Source organism: Corythoichthys intestinalis, chromosome 8 (assembly GCF_030265065.1).
Source record: "Corythoichthys intestinalis isolate RoL2023-P3 chromosome 8, ASM3026506v1, whole genome shotgun sequence".
Classification (NCBI taxonomy): Eukaryota; Metazoa; Chordata; class Actinopteri; order Syngnathiformes; family Syngnathidae; genus Corythoichthys; species Corythoichthys intestinalis.
In genome coordinates, this window is record NC_080402.1 from 7,659,148 (window position 1) to 7,681,429 (window position 22,282).

General features: G+C 38.0%; 1 protein-coding gene across 4 annotated transcripts in view; it reads left to right on the forward strand.

Moving 5' to 3' along the window:
* Positions 1-22,282, forward strand: part of fam13a (family with sequence similarity 13 member A) — a 131,030-nt gene that overhangs the window by 1,151 nt on the left and 107,597 nt on the right. For 3 of the 4 annotated variants that reach the window (XM_057842690.1, XM_057842694.1, XM_057842692.1), the window contains exons 2-5: positions 8,401-8,587; positions 12,186-12,389; positions 13,868-14,045; positions 19,393-19,531. In XM_057842690.1, the coding sequence (XP_057698673.1) occupies positions 8,401-8,587; positions 12,186-12,389; positions 13,868-14,045; positions 19,393-19,531 (708 nt within the window). The remainder of the gene's footprint in view (positions 1-8,400; positions 8,588-12,185; positions 12,390-13,867; positions 14,046-19,392; positions 19,532-22,282) is intronic. The other variant, XM_057842691.1, reaches the window with a different exon arrangement.

Here is a 22,282-nt window from a genome sequence, read left to right on the forward strand (position 1 = left end):
TTAAAATTACAAATGATTAAAAATTAATGGGATTAGGCGATGATTTGTTTTTTAACAAAAAACAAAAACGAGAAAATGGCTTTCTCTTAAGTTGCTTTTCATTTTAAAAATCAGTTTTATTAATTTTAAAAGTACTTTACAATACAATAACAAAAAGGGGTAAAGCACTAAATATTTTCTTTTTATTTACCGGTATTTCTATTTTAAAAATATTTTTTAATTAAAGAAAGGGGGACAACAGTATATTTCAGTGTTGATACCATGAAAAAAATATTAAATAGCGACATTCTTTAGAGACAAATTTAATATTTAAATTGTGAGTGAGAAAACAGAAAACATTTTTCAAAATAATACTATAGAAATATTATTTTTAAGCCTGTTTTTTGTAAATATTGTTTAATTTATTGATTTTTAACTTATTTATTGTTAAACATTTTTATTAATTATAAAATGAAAAAAAGATATCCATATTAAAACCCAGAAATAAAATAAATATTTATCAAGCAAGAGATAACCATCAATCCTAGTCAAATAGAAAAAAAAAAGCCAAATTTGATAATTCTACTGTATGGAAACAATTAATATTGCCAATTAAAATGTATTGAACATTCAAATGTAAAAACTCTATGTAAAACAAATATTTAAAAAAAAAAAAAAACCACATTTTAAAACAAAATGTACAATAAAATGAATAAAATTAGAATACTAGTCAAATTGTTAATATGATTAGTGGTGGTACCCTGTGGGTACCACACAATATGATATGATTTCTTACACAAGGGTCACCGTGACGATGATCTCGTGATATGGCGATATGACAATTATCGATACATTGGTCAGGAAATCATTCTAAGATATTCTACAATACAAGTAAAAAAACAAAAAAAACAACAGAAAAACAAGCTATTTTCATCCTTCTGTGAGTTTATCACTAGCAGACGTCCAAGCAATTTAAACTGTTCATTCACTGCCGTCCCACCCACTCCAAACGGATTGGACGTCTATGACCATCAGTGGTAGCCAATGGCAGGCAATGAGTTATTTTTGGGGCATTCAAATCATTTCCTGTTGACTTTTGGTCACTTCCTCTTCCTTTTAGGGCATTTGCGGGTCACTTCAGTTGTTTTTTTTTTTTTTTGTGTGTGTGTGTGAAAAGGAAATGACTCTAAAATGTCTCCAAATAATTAGGAAGTGACCTGTAAATGCCCCAAAATAAACACGAAGTGACCTTTAAATGCAACAAAAGATTGACTCTATCGTCTGAATGCTCTGGTTTCAGTTCCACTGACAGCGATAGACATCCAATCCCGGCAAAATGAGTTATATGCAGAAAGTGAGCTAATTGCAGGTGTAGCATTTACCGTAAATTCCCCAATATAAGCCGCACCCGTGTATAACGTGCACCCCAAATCTACTTGTAAAATCTAGGGAAGATTATTGTACCCGTGTATAACGCGCACCCTAATTTTAGCACCAATAAATAGAAGAATACAAGAAAGCAGAGCTCATGTACTGATACAGAAATGTCATTTTACTGACTGGTGAAACACAGCACCAGCATAGCACATCGGTCGTTCAAAACATGACCATAAACTGACAATATGTACGGTAATAATATGATCTGACAACTTCCTTAACTTACCAGAATCCAGGAGAAAACAAAACAGATGTGACTTTTCTTTTAAAGGCTGCTGTATAACTTGCTCGTTTCATCATGATGAATAAATGTTTCTTCCATGGATTGATACGGTAAAATAAAAGTGACGATTTTCGTCTGAAATCGGAAAGAGCGCATCGCTGTACGCTAGACCGTAACAATAGGAACTATCGTTATTTGGGTTTGAGTTTCCCGAGGGACAGATATAGTTGACGGACACAGGAAGTTTGTGTTGTGTTACGTTTGTTATGGTCCAAGTTGCGGAGCTGCAATAAACTTTGACTTAAATGAGTTCAAGAAACTAAATTCTGTGCTTTATGAAGAGTGAAAAAAGCAGAATTTAACACGGACGAAATCATTCGACCAATCAGAGTGAAGTATGACCGAAACAAAATGGTGACGTTATGTACCGTAATGGTGGGCAATGGATCGCCGCATACATTTCTTCAACACAACATGGCCGTGTCAATAAAAAAAAAAAATCAGTCTTTATATATATATATATATATATATACATATATATATATATATAAAATCAGTCTTTTACATAGATTTCTGTCTCCATCCCTGTACCCGTGTATAATGCGCACCATGATTTTACAAGTTGATTTTGGGGAAAAAAAGTGCGCGTTATATTCGGGAAATTAAGGTAATCGATTAATCGACAACTAATCGATCATCACATTAATCGGCAACTATTTTCATAACCAATTAATCGGTAAGGACCTTCGTCACCTTAAACTTGTCTAAATTCTTGAAATTGTAACATACATATAACTTCTCAGTCGTAAATATTATCAAAGTTCTTCATTATATTTTTGTTAGGTCAAAGTAGGACGAACAAAAATCTGCTTTTACTTTGGAAAAAATTCACATTTTTGCCAATTTTCGGACATCTTACTGTCTAAACTAGCTTTCCAATAAGGCTAGGGTTAATCGATTAAATTGATTAATAAATTAGTTGCCAATTAATCTGATAATCGATACAGTTGTAGACTGCAGTTAAGTCCGGAAGCTGTAACAAGATATTATTTTTGACCGAAATAGTCATCCATGTTGTCTTCATTGTTACTTACAAAATTTCTAAAATAACTTCAAGTTAAATTGTGAAGGTAATTGTAAAAGGTTACAGTCATCTAGGGCTGCAGCTGTCGATTATTTTAGTAGTCGATTAATCGATGAACTAGTTTCTCGAATAATCGAGTAATCGGATAAGTAACATGAAAAATAAAATACCTGAGCTGAGCCTCAAACGGTATAAAAAAATTCAATAAGGATCTATGTACACCAAAAGAACAATTGACTAGCTTAAATAGCAAAAGTCCGCTAGCTTAAATGCTATAAAACGTTAACTTTTTTTTTTTTTTTACAGTGCTCTTAACAAAGGGTTCAGACACATATTCCAACAAAAAACGGCTAAATATACCCATAAACTAAATTACGAATACATTAAAAAAACATTAGCGCAAACAAAAACTTATCTTGTGTTGGTCTTAACATGGAGCAGCTGGATTCAGCCATGTGAAATGAGGCAGACTAGAAGGCAGTGTATCCACTCAAATCAATACAACTGATTGAAAACACTTTCAAAATAAACCATGACAACGCCACAATAATTTAACGAATACTCGGAGCAGCAAAATTTAGTTTGAATCTTTTTTTTCTAATTGAATACTCGAGTTAATCGATTAATTGTTGCAGCACTAAAATGAGATTAATCAAGCAGCCGTTTAATTGTCCGATTAATCGATTTTGAAAATAATTGTTAGTTGCAGTCCTAGAGCTAATGTACCGGTAGACACTATTCTAGTGGAAGATTTTGTTAGCAACTTGTGTTCCGTTATTAAACAGTGACACCTTTTTAAATTTGATGTATCGATTCTTGGTGAGAGCATATCGATAACCTTTTGGGCTGCAAAGTATCCTGATATATCACCTTTTCGTTATATTGTCATTACAATATACTATATAATATTAATAAACAGAAAATAATTACAGAAATTTTATAAATGCTCAAATTAGGGCTGCAGCTATCGATTATTTTAGTAGTCGATTAATCTATCAACTAGTTAGTTTGAATAATTGAGTAATCTGATTAGGAACATTTCATGCGTTGTACAATAAATTTTAGAAGATGTAAAAGAAACAAAGATTGAACTTTCAAAAGAGCATTAAATGCGAATACAAAAAAAAAAATTCGAGCGTGTTTCTTCAAACTGTGGAGAATTGGCCTCATTTAAAAATAAAATAAGCGAGCTTGGCCTCAAACGGCATTAAAAAAAATAAATGTGGATTTAAGTACAACAAAAGAACAATTTGCTAACTTGCAAAAGTCTTCCAGCTTAAATGCTATAAAATGCTAACTTTTTTTTTTTTTTTTTTACAATGCTCTTAACAAAACCTTCAAACACATATTCCAACAAAAAACGGCTAAATATACCTCTAATCCAAAATACATAAGCATAAAAGAACATTAGCTTAAACAAAAACTTACCTTATGTTGGTCTTCACAGGGAGCAACTGGATTCAGCCATGTTAAATGAGTTATAGCATATTCACTGTTGCCACTAGAGGTCTGTGTATCCAGCCAAATCAATATAACTAAATTAGTGGTTCTTAACCTTACTAAACGTACCGAACCCCATGAGTGTCACACGTGCATTAACTGAACCCTTTGGTATTAGAAAAATCTTTTTCGATATATCTAAGGCTAAGCTAACAAGCTAAAACTCAAGTTAATTTCCAGGCCAAAATGTATGTTTTTATCTTTATGCCTGCTGCATCATTAGACCACAAAAGCATGACTGGCCCAATGTGCATATCTTAGAACTTTTCATCCAAATTTAAAGGAATATATCTTATATTGTTTAACATTTAACCTGCTAGGTTGCATTATCCTTGACCATGCAGTTTTTGTCACCCTAGATATCTCAAATGATATCAAGTTTAATGGAAAAACCCTGCACAAAATGATCACCAAATTTCTACACAAAAGTCATTATGTTAAAAAAAAAAAAAAAAAACGAATCTTCTCACAAATCCAATAAGCAGTGTGAATTTACAACAAATAATTTTGCCTTTTGATTTGCTTTTCACATTAGAAAATGAAATTTAACTGTTCATTTCACACTGTTTCTATTTTTGTTTTCATGTCGACATTCTCATTCTATCACATCCTTGCCTCACATATTATTTTCATGCTGTAAAATGTGACGCAAATGTTTTTTTTAATTTTTTTTAATTGTAAACACAATGCATGTTACCCGTAGGTCTCTTGTACTTCCGCATACCAAGTGAGAGTCAACCTTCCACCGAGCAAACCAGGTTCTCCTCCCATCAGATTAGATGACTAGCAGTTCAAAGGATTGGAACATAAGTCTGGAAATTGGGGACTAGCCAGTCTAAAACTCCACTTTGCCTAGATTTAGTCAGTGTCCAAAAATAGGGCCTTGCCTAAACTCACCGAACCCTTTAGACCAGGGGTGTCCAAACTTTTTGCAAAGGGGGCCAGATTTTGTGTAGTTAAAATTAGTGTTGCACCGATACCATTTTTTGGGCCCGATACCGATACAGATACCTGGCTGTGCAGTATGGGCCGATACCGATACCATTCCGATACCACTCTGTTTGCAAAAAAACAAACAAAAAAAAACTATACAATTAAGTCACGGTTCGGTACGATTTTTGATACAATTCAATACATTTAATGCTCTGAAAAAGAAAATGCAACAGTTATTATTATTTTTTATTTATTCATTTATTTATTTTTGCTAACAAGCAAAAATAACAGTGCTATCATATAAACAAGCATTTTAGTGCATAATATTTATGTGCTTACTTCTTACTGATCTGAAGAAATTTTGTATATAAGTGCTGAGAACAATCTTTACTGTTTGTAAAGTGGGGCACACTGTTGATTGCTCCAGCTCTCTCAGCAGCTACATTTACCATATAAGCAAAACATCCTATTTGTGGTCCGAGTCCATCTGTAACATGTGGTGAATTAACAGTATTTGCAGCATTATCTATAGTCACTGGTATGGATTGATTTGGTTTCTAATTCATCAATGTAGTATATGGACTACGCGTCGCTCTGGGCTCACGCAGCTCATGGCATGGGATCTAATGTAGCACTTCTAGGTTGCTATTTGATGATATCTAGTGTGTGCGCGCGAGAGTTGGCATGGGATCTAAAATAGGACATCTTGGTTGCTATTTGATGATATCTAGTGTGCGCGCTGCACCGCTTGAGTGTTTTCTGGCCACAGAAGTCACTTCTGCTCATTACTGCACAATACCAGCATATGACAATCGACTTTCATAAACAGGACGAGTTTGAAGTACGGCGCTCTTAATTTGCCACTCATTGTTCATCATGAAACCATGAGTTTGCTTAGTCTCCCACGGTCTTAACCTTTCTGATCCAATCGGCGCTACAACAGTAGGCGTAAGCTTACGCATGCTAATCGTTTGTGAATGCCATGTTAGAAAAGCAGCGCATATACGTTGTAGTGAACATCCTTAACATTGATGGCGAAGGTTTTAATTTCATTTGGTAAGTTCGAGACAAAGACAAAGATGTCATGCATCGAGATTTAGGGGGGAAGTTAGATCACGTGGGGAGGACAGTACATTCGCGTTCAAGTGATGCCAGTAGATGGTATCGGCGCCCTAAATGTTGGTACTCGTCGATACCGATACCACCAATTCGGGCCGGATCGGCGCCCCCTGCCGATACAGGTATCGGTATCGGTGCAACTTTAGTTAAAATGTGGGGGGCGGACCGTGGCTGACGTCCGTTATGTAGAACAATATATTTAAGCAGTTTTAGCAAGTTATTCTGTGTGTCACATTTGCGTTATAATTTTTAAAAAATATTGATTTCAAGAAACTCGCAATTAGCCTTTGTGGCGTTTTCTTTCGACTCTCGGGCTCTTGCGAAATACTGCTGCTGTAAAATCAAACTACCTTCAAGTTGCTTTGATTTCTCGCTACGTATCTTCCCTGTAATCTTGTCGTACTTGTTTGGTAATATCGCCTCATATTGAACTCTTTAAAAACAGCGACGGTCTCTTTGGAAATGTGGCAGACACAGTTGTTGCGTATTATAGTAAAGAAATAATCTAGGGCTGCAGCTATCGATTATTTTAGTAGTCGAGTCATCGATGAACCATTAGTTCAAATATTCGATTAATCGGATTAGGAACATGAAACATTAAATTGCCTGAGCTGAGCCTCAAACGGTATAAAAAAATAAAGGAGAATCCATGTATAAAGAAAGAACAATTGGTTAACTTACAGAGCAAAAGTTTGCTAGTTCAAATGCTATAAAATGCTAACTTTTTAACAATGCTCTTAACAAACGGTTCGAACACATATTCCCACAAAAATAGGCTAAATATACCTTCAAACTAAATTACAAATGCATTGAAAAGAAAGATTAGCTCAAACAAAAACTTAGCTTATGTTAGTCTTTATAGGGAGCACCTGGAATCAGCCATGTGAAATGAGGCAGATTAGAAGGCAGTGTATCCACCCAAATCAATAAAACTAAATGCAAACACTTTCAAAATAAACCATAACATCGCCACTTTAATTATAAACGAATACTCGAAGCAGCAAAATTTAATTCGAATCTTTTTTTCTAATCGAATATTTGAGTTAATCGTTGCAGCACTAAAATAATCCAATTTCCACCTATCCTTGAAGCGTCAGCTGTCGCAGTCAACTTTCTTTTTTCTTTGTTGATTGTCGCCATTTTAGAAAATTGGGAGTAAAGGGTCACACGGGGTAATGTTGCTTAGAGTGCTGGTGCCTTTTAGTGGGTATATGAGGAGCAGCATTTAGTGTGTAAGCTACTTCATATGCTGGTAGCAGTACTGCTGACCAATTTATTAAGTCAGTGTACGCGCCAGACGTTATTGATTTCATGACAGAGGCTGGGGGCCGGATGAAATTTGATCACGGGCCGCATTTGGACCCCGGGCCGGACTTTGGACATGTCTGCTTTAGACTTACTCACCGAACCCCTGGGGTTCGATCGAACCCAGGTTAAAAACCACTGAACTAAATGCAAACACTTTCAAAACAATCCATTACAATGCCACTCTAATTAAACAAATACTCAAAGCAGCAGAATTTGATTCGAAGCTTTTTTATCATCAAATTACTCGAGTTAATTGATTTATCATTGCAGCACCGAACATATTATTATTAATCTTTAATTAAATGAAATAACTTCTTCACTAATAGTCCTCTCAGTTTAAATTGATTTGACTTTTATGCCGCTACTGAGTTAATCTTTTCCATATTGATTTCATAAGTAGCAAAAAAATATGTAGCTGCTGCAAATGTAAACATTTCCAATGAGTTATGCTTGTAAATTGTGTTTGCCCACGAGCACCAAGTGAGATAAGATTGCCATCATAACTGCTTCATGTTTACCTGTACTATACCAGGTCATGTGCTCAGTCAAGCTTGTTTAATGGTGGCTGTGAGTACTTTGCAGATGCACTATATTGAAGTGTGAAGCTCTTACAAGACAGTCATCCTCTTCCGCATGCGCTCAACATCTTTCATCTCCCTCGAGTACTCGCACATTTAAAGTGTCGCCTGGTAACCCGAGATCTGTCGTCGCGACACTCCGAACACTCCCCGTTCTCTTCTTACTGGCACGTCGGCGGGCGCAACATGGCGTCAGTCATCTTTTTCTACTTCTTTACAAACTGCTGTTCTCTACGCAGCACAACAAGACAGCTGTGCAAGTGAAGGAGGACATGAAGAAGATGGTTCAAATGAGACCATGTTCGGAGACACCCAAGCACATCAGGATTTTCGGGGCGTCCCTCCTTGAGCTGCAGGAGAAGGGCCTGACTGAGGACGGCGTGCCCCTGGTTGTGCGAAAGATGGTGGAGCACCTGCGTGACAACGGTTAGACAAAAATGATCCCTTCATCTAAGCTGCCGTGGTTCATTGAAGACTAATCAATTATCAAATTATTGGGGGAATTATTTTGATAGTGAAGTACAGTGATCCCTCATTTTTCGCGGTTAATGGGGACCAGATTCCCCCCGTGAGAGGAATTAATTACAGTACATACGTGATGCGCGGGGGGAACTTGCCACACCTCCTACAGGGTGACCCAAAAAAAAAGTTTACACTCAGTTGACTGCTTGTTTAAAAGCCATTGAAACATATCTAAATAGGTTGTCATGCTTAAGTGATTCGTTAAGGTCACTCAATGCAGCTGGTAATCTCTCGTCTCTACAATTCCTGTGCTTCTGCTGAAAATGAAGAAAACTTTAGCTGTACCTGAATTGCTGCGTGCCGGTCTGACACCTACTGATATTGCAGCAAATCTGAGAATACCCAGATGTGCAGTCTACAAAGTTAAAACGAAGCTGAAAGATACTGGAACAGCTTCACGAAAACCTGGGTCTGGAAGTGCCGATCTGTGCGGACCAAAAAGTTGATTGACAAGGTGATATGTGGCCACCCCCGAGTCCAGATCTCAATCCCCTGGATCACAGGTGTCAAACCGATTCCAGAAAGGGCCTAGTGGGTGCTGGATTTTGTTCCAACCGATAACGTGCTGAGAGTTTAACCAATGAACTTCCTGCTGAAACAAGCAACACCTGACAAAGTTTAACTGATTACACATGTAAAAGATCTAATTGGTGAAAAGGTGTCCTCTTCATTGGTTGGAAAGAAAACCTGCACCCACTAGGCCCTTTCTGGAATCGGTTTGACACCTGTGCCCTGGATTATAGCATATGGGCAACTGTGGAGGACAGTGCCTGTAAGAAGCCACAAACTTCTTTGGCAGCCTTGGAGAGGTCCATTGTTAGATCTTGGGAAAAGATGACAGCATCCTACATAAAGAAGACCTGTAAGCGTTCCGCAGGCGCCTGGAGGCTGTTGTGACACTTAAAGGAGGACACATTGAAAAATAGAGTGTACTGTACATGTTCTTTACAATAATGCATAATTTGTAATTAAATTCTAATTCTAAGTTGAATAAACATGTCATTTAAGTTGTATTATGGCAGTGTAAACTTTTTTTTGGGTCACCCTGTAGATATCGTGTAGGTCCATTCATGAGTGAAGAGAGCGTGTAGCAGGGATATGATGTTTCATTTGGAGGTAGAATAAAAGTTAAAATGTCGCTGGAGATGTTAAGTGTTTGTAGCAGTCTTTCGGTCCTCTAAAAGTGGGTAAAAATAGTGAAAAGTACCACTGAAATGACGTGGGAGCTCCCCTTTAAGGGCCCAAGTACACCGCATGCGTGATCGTTGCGTTTCCGGTCCGACTCCGGTAAAAAATAGCGCCGGAGCCAATCCGTTCCCATTATATCCTATTGTTCAACGTATACCGGCCGCGTCAGTGCTCCGGCTTGACTGCGAACCACCTCCGGCGTGCCGCATGCCCGCCGGATGGTATAGGCTATTTTCTATTTTTGCCGGACACGCATCCGGCAAAATGGGCGGAGCTGGGCCTGACGTCAAAAGCCCAGGTGCCTAATCACGGTTTAAACACAAGCGAAAATGGATGATGAGCGCTTCATCGTGGAGGTGGAAAGCCACAAAGTGATATACATGCAGCAGATATTACCATAAGGACACCATTAAAAGCGAAACTGCAAAGTGTCCTATTATGTGTGTTTTTCTGGCAATGATATCAAACACGACGTGCTAAGCAAAAAAAAAAAAAAAAAAAAAAAAAAAAAAAACAGCGTATCTGGAAGTGGTTCCACTGCAGAAATTCTCGTGCCCCGCGTACAAACAATCTCGGTTTGTATACAGAGTCGAGGGGGGAAAGTACGAAAGAGAAAAAAGAGACGAAAGAGAAAAAAGAGACACCCACAAGTTTCGACCTGGTGGTCTATTCAAGACGTTTCTCTTTCTTTCCTACATTTCACTTGACTCTTCATAGAAAAAACAACAGTTTGCGCTGGCCACATGAATCTGCAGTGTTGAGACACCAATTCCAAGTACGCTGTTTTTTTAGTTCATGTCGAATATAATTCGCTATCCGTTTTATAAATATGACAGATTATTTATCAGTTGTTTATAACAGCTCTATGAGATGTTATGTGCCATAAATTTAAAATGTGCACAAAGATATAAACGCACCGACACAACCAAGGGCATAATAGCCCCCCTTCCCTCCACACACGGAGCCCTGATCTCAACATGATGCAGTCAATCTGGAATTAAGAGACAGACACAAATAAAATATTGTAGTGTCGCCGGGGCTGTCATCGGTGGGTTAATTTATGCACCAACGCGGGGCTCTCATTGGTGTGCTGGTGCACCAGCGCGACGCTCCGATTGGTGGACTAGATAGCGTCAGTGTAAATACAGTGGGGAGAACAAGTATTTGATACACTGACAATGGGAAAACCCATTGGCAGTGTATCAAATACTTGTTCTCCCCACTGTAGTTGTTGTTTTTGCATTGGTGAGGTGGCGGGAAGTTAATAAAGAAAAAGAGGAAAAAGGCGTTGAAGCTCGTGTGTTGTTTTCGCGGCCAAACTTCCGCTTAGCAAACGTTACATTATCAATATGCAAGAAAAAAAATGTGGTCTCTCTCTGCTTCTCTGATGAGTACATACTACAGACTCTGTGTGTTTGTCGTTGATTTAAATGGCACATGATCGCGCGCGATCACGCGAGAGCTCACGAGGGGACGGAGTTGGCGGACCGCAGCCATGCAGCAGCCGGTATGATTTGCCTGTTTTTGACGGACTGCGTGGCACGCAGGCAACACTGAACCGGACCGGAACCGCAACGATCACGCATGCAGTGTACTTGGGCCTTAAGACTGCCGATAGAACAAGGTAAGAGGCTGGTCGAGGCCAATCGGCCAATCAGTTTACGAGATAAATCCACTCTTATTGGTGGACTCGTCCGTCGATCATAATGGGGAGGCTGCGATGGAGCACAGCCAATCAGCTCAAGAGATGAAGCAGTTGCAGATGCTTGTCTGTTAATGAGGGGAAGTTATGTTACTTTTACCTAATTTTATTTTAATTTAAAAAGGAAAAAAAAAAAACAGCAAATATTTCCTTTTTGTATTATTTTTTAAGCCTCTTAACTATATATTTTATTGATATTTTACATTTTTATTAATTAAAATAAAATGATTTTTTTTAAACTACATTTTTAGTTATTTTTATTTTTTTTTAAGTATTGTCTGTTCATTTTTCAATATTTCAAATACAAGAACAAATAAGAAAAAAATAGTAAATATTCTCTTTTTTTCAGTTTCTGAAAAATTAATTAAAGGAGTAAAACAGTACAAATTCTGTTTTCTATTGTCCTCAGTAAAAGATGATCATTTTAAATTCTCCCTTTAAAAGTAAAGCCGAGAGTAATAAACATAGCAGAATAAATGATACGTGATTTAAAGCTATATAAGCCGATTAGTCGACTAATCGCAAGAATTATTAAAAGAAGTTAACGGGGTGTTGTAGTGCTACTGTTCGACCGCTAGATGTCAGAAAAAACAAAGCGATGTTTGTGACCAGCAGCGATGGAGATGGAGGGTTTGTTCCGGGTGAACGGCAGCGTGCGTGCCGTGGAAGCCCTGCGGCAGCGCTTGGAGAGCGACCAGGACGCCGACATTGGGGACAACACCGACGCTTTCACTGTGGCCAGCCTGCTCAAAAGGTACTTGAGGGACCTTCCCCAAGGCCTGGTGGAATCTGCCGTGCAAAAGGCACTGGTACAAGGTGAGGAGAGGATGCAGTGTGTTTTAACCCTTCACTGTGTGCTCGTTTAACTCGTTGGCTGCCATTGACGCCACGAGACGTCATTAGTCCCTCCAAGTCAAAGTGGATTGGACGTCTCGCGCCGGATATGGCACTCTAAGTTTAAATGAATTGGACGTCTATTGTTTGGTCTAAATTGTTTTTAGTGTTATTGTTATACACACTAAATTGAGTGAGTGTACTTTTTTTATTCATTATTTTTGTATGAATATTGTTCATGGTAGCTTTGCACGTAATGCAAAAGCTACTACATAATGTTCCTTTTTTTCCCCAATGGCCTTTCTTTGGTGTGCCGGCCAGCCAAAACTGTTATTAAACCGAAATGATCAAAATATGCGATGTGGGCTCTTTTTATTCGACACCCCAAAAATGACCGTTTGCTCAAAAACTTTTTTTTTTTTAAATTAAATTTCTAAACACTCCTTGTCCTACATTTTTTTTGTCCAGATCACATCATTTACACATACAAAAATTCAGGATACTAAAGGGCATAAAAGTTCTTTTGCTAAAAAATGTACAGTTCGGCCAAAATATATCAAAAAAATACCCGTTCATTTCTAATGGGCAAAATTTTCAATTTATTTCCAATGGCCCTATTCGGCATTCATTTCAATAGCACAAGAGCATCCATTCACTCCTATTGATTTCCAACCCAAGTGACCCTGAAATGGCTCAAATTAAACAGGAAGTGACACGATATACTAACCATCACAGCAAAGCTACCATCGCAATTTTTCCAGAAATTGCATTTTCTATTTTTTATTATTGTTTTATAATTATGTAATTTTAAAAAATTGGGAAAAAAATTAAAATATTTAAATTTTTTATTGATTTTTATGTTTAAATAAAATTAAATTAAAAGTATATTAAATTAAGATTATTTGAACATGTTTTGTTTTCCTAATTTTTTTTTTTTTTTTTGGTAATGATATTGGTATTTATATTTTAAAACATAATTTTTTATGATAAAATGATTGTTTCTGGTATGTAGTTGTAATCCTGATACTTCAAAAATTCAATCCTTTTTTCTTATTTTTCCACAAGTATACGTCCTCTCTAAATCATCACTAATGTTAATTGAACTGCTCATTGAACCAATTCATAAACCTGAATGAACAATAGGGCTCTCCCGTCTTAAGAAACACACACAAAGAAGCACACACTAACAAAAAAGTGCGTCATTGGGCATGTTGGGATCAGTCTGCATACATGTTTATCCAACTCTGACCCCGTTGTGTTTCCCCAGTAATAGTATCAACATATTTGCAGGCGCTTTGCGGCACGCCAATGTTCACGTTACGAGTTGGCACAGCTTCTTTCCGTGCCTGACACAGCTAGGGAAAAACACGTCATTGTTTTTTTGTTTTGTTTTTTTCTTTAAAGGAACTGCAAAAAAATGAGCTTGTCCCTTACATCTTGACCTGTTTTGTGTGTCATAGAGTGTGGTGACGAAGGTTCCTGCTCAAGCTTGAGGGAGCATTTAAAGCAGCTGCCGAGCCTCCACTTCAGCCTGTTGCGCTACTTGTGTCACTTCCTCACGGAGGTTGAGCGCAACCAACAGGACAACCGCATGAACGCACAAAATCTCGCCACGGTCTTCGGTCCTAATGTCTTTTGGTGAGAGGGGGACGTTCGAGTTCAACGCAATCGTCATCATCTTGTGTTGAATGTGAATTACAGAAATTGGAGTTTTGGAAAATATCAAGTAGCAGCATGAAGCAAGAAAGCCATTGTTATTTTATATGAAAAATTGCTAAATGGAACTCAAAGAAATGTTATTAAAACAGAGTTTGGTATTTATAAGTAAGGCATTTTTGGAGATCCCCAAATCTTCCTCAAATTATAATTTCCCAATTAAATAATACATAATTACACGCACCAGCCACTTTATTAGGTACACCTGTCCAACTGCTCGTTAACACTTAATTTCTAATCAGCCAACCACATGGTGGCAACTCAGTGCGTTTAGGCATGTAGACATGGTTTAAGACAATCTCCTGCAGTTCAAACCGAGCATCAGTATTGGGGAAGAAAGGTGATTTGAGTGATTTTGAACGTGGCATGGTTGTTGGTGCCAGAAGGGCTGGTCTGAGTATTTGAGAAACTGCTGATCTACTGGCATTTTCGCGCACAACCATCTCTAGGGTTTACAGAGAATGGTCCGAAAAAGAACAAATATCCAGTGAGCAGCAGTTCTGTGGGCGGAAATGCCTTGTTGATGCCAGAGGTCAGAGGAGAATGGCCAGACTGGTTCGAGCTGATAGAAAGGCAACAGTGACTCAAATAACCACCCGTTACAACCAAGGTAGACATAAGAGCATCTCTGAACTTTGAGGCAGATGTGCTACAGCAGCAGAAGACCACGCCGGGTGCCACTCCTTTCAGCTAAGAGCAGGAAACTGAGGCTACAATTTGCACAAGCTCATCGAAATTGCACAATAGAAGATTGGGAAAATGTTGCCTGGTCTGATGAGTCTCGATTTCTGCTGCGACATTCGGATGGTAGGGTAAGAATTTGGCGTCAACAACATGAAAGCATGGATCCATCCTGCCTTGTATCAACGGTTCAGGCTGGTGGTGATGGTGTAATGGTGTTGGGAATATTTTCTTGGCACTCTTTGGGCCCCTTGGTACCAATTGAGCATCGTTGGAACGCCACAGCCTACCTGAGTATTGTTGCTGACCATGTCCATCCCTTTATGACCACAATGTACCCAACTTCTGATGGCCACTTTTATCAGGATAATGCGCCATGTCATAAAGCTGGAATCATCTCAGAATGGTGTCTTGAACATGACAATGAGTTCACTGTACTCAAATCGCCTCCACAGTCACCAGATCTCAATCCAATAGAGCATGTTTTGGTGATGTGGTGGAACAGGAGATTCGCATCATGGGCGTGCAGACGACAAATCTGCACCAACTGTGTGATGCCATCATGTCAATATGGACCAAACTCTCTGAGGAATGCTTGCAGCACCTTGTTGAATCTATGCCACGAAGAATTGAGGCAGTTCTGAAGGCAAAAGGGGGTCCAACCCTTTACTAGCATGGTGTACCTAATAAAGTGGCCGGTGAGTGTATAAAGCCCGTCATTTAAAGTGTATAGCACCTATAAATTTTAAACCTGTCCTTTGGTCAATATTGACAGTATTTTCTTTTTTGTAAAACAATGCTTTAAAACGGAAAGAGCAATAAATAATGTAACCTGCAAATAAAATATGAATAATTTAGAATTCATTTATAAATAGTTGAAATGATCAATGTTGAATTCAAATTGAAAATAAATGTAAATGATCTTTAAAATGGTTTTTGGCCTCAATGCAGTACATAACTTTAAACTGACTCCCATTTTTTTTTTTTTTTTTTGGGGGGGGGGTATAAATAATTTAGATTATTAAATGATAATACAACTTTATGAATTCACCTCTTTTTAAAAAGTGAAAATATGAAGAATTGTCTTATTTTTCACATTGGTAAATTTGAAACAAAGTGAAAATCCTATCAAAGATCTACGGAGCCCCTAAAGGGACATAGACATAAATAAAATAAATTTAAGCAATCTGGTGCGCACCAGATTGTATCTGGTGTGCCCAAGAAATTATCCGGTCAACATTATTATTATACTGTATAGCATTTTAGATAGCGGACTTTTGTGCTGCAAGTTATGCAATTGTTGCAATTGGCTATCTTGCATCGCAAAAGTCTGTTCGCTTAAATGTTATGTAATGCTAATGTTTACAACAATTGGCTAACTTTCAAGCAAATGTCCGCTAGCTTAAATGCTATATAATGCCAATGGTACAACAATTGGCTAACTTACATTGCAAATGTCCGCTAGCTTAAATGCTATATCATGCCAATGCTAACAACAATTGGCTAACTTGCATAGCAATTCTATGTAATTGTAATGTTTACATTAATTGGCTAGCTTGCATAGCAAAAGTCAGCTAGCTTAAACACTATATAATGCTAATATTTACAACAATGGCGTACTGCAAGCAACACGGCCCTTTTGCTCATTAATATTCATGATGTTAGCAATTGTGGCTAGGCGGTTCAATCTCCCGTTTGTCCCTCGCAGTAAATGCATGGAAATAGTGTACGAATGAGATGTTCACTGAGCTAAACTTACTAATTCTGTTTGAAAATTATGTCCCTGGTGCCAAATTCACTGGTAAAGATGTGGAAGAACATACAAATGTTCAGTTAAAGAGATGGCTTGAGTGTCGAGGGCTGAAAAAGACGGGAAAAAGAGCAGAGCCGACCTAAGCTTAGCCTTAGCTTTTTTATCGACACCTTTTTCTAGTGTGCATTGCCTTACTCCACTGACAATGACATCCTCCTGTTTCAATATATCCTCTACCATCATATGCCTTGTCTTTCTTATATATTATATCCTCCGTTTGTCCTACGTCTCTGACCGTTCTTGGGGGTAATTTACATCGCTATTTTTGTGTAGTGATCGCAAATACTACTCAATGAAAGCCAAAGAACACTTTTAATTTCTTTTATTACTAAAAAATCTTAAATATATAATTTATTTACATTTCCCCCTTACTAAAGTTGTTTTTTACAACAGAAAAGGTAACAACAGTGGCAGTCAGATACTATTTTAATTTTGTTCAAGTCATTCATTGTCAGACAGAAGCAGCACGGCAAAACGCCACGCTAAAAAATAAGTAAAAAAATCAAAATGGCTTACCTCTTCATCCTCTGTAGTACCATGGCCCCAACAAAATGTTTTTTGCATATTAAATGTGGATGGCTTCACCTTGCTGGCGTTAAACTGGTCTTTTGGACATCCGCGCAAGTTGATCCATTCTTTACATTTTTTCCTCCCAGTTTTTGGTTCCGGGAAACGTATGAAGAAAACATCCTTCATATATCGTAATGTCTAGTCGTTTCTACAAGTTCCATGGCAGCAGTGTGTGATCGGCATGTTCTTTTTTCAAAGATTACCGGAGGAAAAAAAGCAGAAATAAAATGGATTGTATGCAAGGGCGTGTCCATATTGACCCACTTCCGGGTTATGATGGCGACGTCAGTCTAAAAATAGCATTCATGCGGTACGCTATTGGCTCACTTGCATAGCAAATGTCCGCTAGCTTAAATGCTAAATAATGCTAATGTTTACCAGATGGTTTTTGTGTGCACCAGAAACAATCTGGTGTGCACCAAAACCATCTGGTAAACATTAGCATTAACATTGCTTAAATTAACTTTATTTCTGTCGATGTCCCTGTAGGGCAGTGCTTCTCAATTATTTTCTGTTACGCCCCCCCAGGAAGACGTAAACGTTGCGCCCCCCCCCCCAACTCTGCCGCCACTCTAAATATACTGTAGTATCATTTGTGTATAAAATTCCTATTATTATATAAGTACACCTCTGCATAACATTGTGTCCTTTTTAATATTAAAGAAGAAAAAAAAAATAAAGTGTTTAAAAAAAACAACATACATCGATACTGTAAAAATGGACTCAAGGTACATTTTTTGAACGTTTGATACAGGAAAGAAAAAAATAAAATAAAATCAATAAATAAACATAAATTCAAATTGATTAGCAACATCAATTCAAGAGGACAATATGCCAAACAATTAGACTGAAAAAACAAAAATTAATAGAATAAAAACAACAGTGTCATTGGACAGAGAGACAGTTTTTATTTTTGCTGCAGGCAGGGCCGGCCCAGGCCATTTGGGGGCCCTAAGCAAAATAATGCAAAGGGGCCCATATTTTTGTCCCACCATTTCGTCACAGTGTACTGTGAAACCCATACATGCAATCCAACCCATACGTCCATATTTTGTATATTAATCAGATTTTGTTGCACTGCATACTTCAAACTTCTCACCCCAAATGATTGTCAGTACTTACAGTAGATAGCGCCAAACCTTTTTCTAAAAGAGGAAAGAAAGAGGTTAAGGAAGAATTTGTATTTTTTTAAGCTTGTAATCAAGTATCAAAACTCACAAAATTCAAATAAAGCAAACTGTAGTAAACAAAATAAATTAGAAATTAAACAATTGCCAGATTGGGGCCCCCCTAGTGGTCAGAGGCCCTAGGTAGCTGCATAGTCTGCGTATAGGCTGGGCCGGCCCTGGCTGCAGGCAGTATCAGCTTCTTTGCTGTGGGGTTGGGTTATTTTGCATTGAGCAACTTGGTATGCCACCTTATGTGATGCTGACAGTGCTCGCTGGTTAAGTGATGTAACACTGACAAAGCGGGACAATTGTTGGCAATATTTGGCACGTTTTCGCTGAAAAAAAGAATTCCTGCTGTCCGCTGTGAACATTTTTACACAAAGTAAACAGACTGGTCTTCCCTCGTCTCCCACTGTACTAAAAGTCAAAGCCAAATGCTACATACGCTTCGTCATATTTCTTAGTCTTAGCTTTTCATATCTCCAGTGCTCTTTATTGTGTGCTCTTGTTTGGTTAAAAAAATACTGCGCACATGCTGAAAATTAGAGCAGCACTGCCACCAACTCGCCGGATGTGCAATTACACTTTATTCCAGTTCGGTAAAAAAGTAAGTGCCCCAAGGCCACATGCGCCACCCCCAGCATCGCTCTTTCAACCCCACTATTTGAGAAGTACTGCCGTAGGGGCTCCATTAAGACATATCCATCATTTGAAAAACTGGATCAATCAGGAACCGTAAATTTTGTTTATAGTGCTCGTATGTAATAAAATTTTGCTCACAATAAAATAAGTATTGAATACAAGGATTTTTTTACTTCATACATTACAATTTTGAAAATAATGTTTAATAACTAAAATGCATTTTGCCCAGATTTAAAAAAACAACAAAAAAAAACATCAAACCCTTAACGTGTCTGATATTTTGTCAGCAGGCGGTGCTGTTGCCACTCAAGAAGGCTTGTCATTTTTCTGCAATTTAGACCATATTTATAAATATTTCCATTTAAAAAATTTTTTCCATCTCGTTGCGGTCTAGCGTGCCTCCCGGGTTCGAGGCCCTGAACGAGCAGACCATCTGCAACAAGATCCTGGTTCGGCTCATTCAGAACTTCAGCAGCATTTTTGAAGCGGACCCAAAAGTTGACAAAAGTGAAGAAGAGGTCATCCCTGTCAAGGTCCGTGCTAATTTTGTTGTTATTGTTCCTGTGTCCGACCTATGACATCACTTTTGACCAATTTACCCAACGAAGCGGCATATGGATAGCCGCTTACGTAACCGCAGGCTCAAAATCGATCGGCGTATTGATCGCGGGAGGTGGACATCTTGTAGCAGGTGTCTTTATTGATCTTCTTGTTTAGCCGACAGGAAACAACCGGAACAAACAATCATTCGTGTTGTGTGCTGATATCTTGTTGTTCAACTCATTCGCTGCCATTGAGGGATATAAATGTCCAAACCAATTGCTATGGGAGGGCTGGCAGAGATCATCAGCTTGCCAGTCAACTGCAGGTTTTTATTTTGATCACAAAACATTTTACTTTGATCTCATGTTATTTGAAAATTTTTATCTTGTCTTTTTTTTTTCGCTTCAACCCTTTTTTTCCCCTGTTTTCTCAGTTTTATTTTCCCTTTTCCACCCGTCTGTGTTTCCCTCTTCCATCTTTTTGTCTTAACCCTTTTGTTTTCCCTTTTCCAGATTTTAATTTCTAATTTCCACCCTTATTTTTTACTTTTTTCACCCTTCTTTTCCCTTTCCCTACTTTTTGCATGTCCTCCTTTGCTTTCCTTCTCCCACCCTTTTGCTAAACCTTTCCCATCATTTTTTTAACGTCTTCCATCCTTTTGTTTTCCCTTTTCCATCCCTCTATCACTGCCAATGGCATGAAAACCTGATCATTCACTGCCAGCCCTCCCTGTTTTATTGTCGTGTAATATACAGTGATCCCTCGCTACTTTGCGCTTCAAACTTCTTGCCCTCAGTCCATCGCCGATTTTTTTTACAACTTAAAAAAATAAACACAGATGAGCTGTCCCGAGCCGACCGTGTAGTCTCCCTCTCCCTCCCTCTCCCTGCTCTTTGTTGGTGGCAGCTCTAAAGTTAACGATGGTTGACAGATGTTTGAGTTTGATGTTGCCAGAGACACGAACTTCAAAGCGCCGCATACGTCAATCATCGTTTAACTTGTTAAACAGTTGCTGTGGCAACTCATTGCGTGTAAGTGATCAGCTTGAGCGGATTTGAGGTGACTCACTCAGTGCAGCATTTAATAAAGACAAGCATTTTTCTACTACTTTATTCTTGTTTAAAAAGAATTCGGTGCGACAGTAACGTATAAAACTTATCATAATGCTTAAAAAATATTTATTAAAAAATCTATGTACATTTTTTAAAAATTACACTTTGGGATCTCTTTCCAATGCTAAATCTGAATAAATACATTGAACACACATTGGAGGGGGGGTTGTATGCGCTGCTTTGCTGTTTTTTACGTATCGCTGTGGGTGCTGGTCCCCATTAACAACAAAAAACAAGGGATCACTGTACACATTTTTTAAAAATTATAATTTGGCTGAAAAAAAATAAAAAAACATATCTTACATACCGACATTTTTGGACTATAAGCCGCTACTTTATTCCTTCATTTTGAATCCTACATCTTATAGTCCAGTACGGCTTATTTGTTGATTTATTTGGGTTAATAGGTAACACTAACTCCATTTATGACCAGCTGGGATCATTTACATCCATTCAAAAGTGAGATAATCTGCCGGATAACACTAAATGACATCTGTTATAAGCATTCATTAATGCTCATGACAGATTCATGTCATAATTATGATTGTCTAATGACAGTCTTTAGGCACCACCGTCATTTAAAGTGTTACCAAATACCATAACTAGCAATTAATGAAACAACTGGAACAGTAACTGAAGAAATATTTAGCACAGAACATGATTTTTGATTGTTGTTTACATCTTTAGTGATGCAGTTCATGCTAGGAGGCATGTTGGACAACAACAATGTTAACAGCAGGTGGCAGTAGAGGTTGACTGTCTCTCGCAAGGGAGCAATGATGGCCAAATGAAGCTTCTTGAAGCAATGAAATGCTGGTTCATTTGGTTTTATGACAGTCGTATGATGTCCCTGTCAAATAAAATGTTACCAATTAATATCTTTTGGTGTAATTATCCCATGACACAGTGAGGACAGCTGCTGCTCATAGTCCAGTGCGGCTTATCTATGAACATATGTCGTTTTCGTATCAAATTTGGTGAGTGGCGGCTTATAGTCAGGTGTGCCTTATAGTGCGAAAATTAGGGTATATTTCTTTCCGATGCTAAATCTGAATAAATACAAAGAGCACACAATTTTTTTTTTTTTGTGGTGTGTGTGTGTGTGTGGGGGGGGAGTGCGCTACTTTGTGGTTTTTCACCTATTGTGGCAGGTTCTGGTGCCCATTAACCGTGAAAAACGAGGCATCACTATACAGTCAAATTGTCAATCACATTTTTTATTGGTGGTGGTTCTGACGAATGCTAATCGCGAATTCCAAGCTGGGGAAACAATTTAATTTCCATTCAAAACCCTTAAGATAGCAGCGATATACAGTTTTTCTTTAAAATTATTTGCCCAAGTTCACGTGTATTTTTCATACCCACAAAAATATAATCTTCTGGATCCAAAAATACATCTGCAATATTTTTCCCCAACACACATACGCAGATCAGTGTGGTTGCTTTTTTCTGTGACACAATTCCTTCGCAAGTAATGTTTGGAATCGCAGAACCCTGCTTGAATTTCTACTCTAGGATGGATATCTTTTCGAGTCGCTTCTTCCAAAGTGATGGATGGACGGATTCATGGCAGCACAGGGAAACGTGACTTGGATCGCCAGGTTACTTGATCACCTGATACCACTTTTG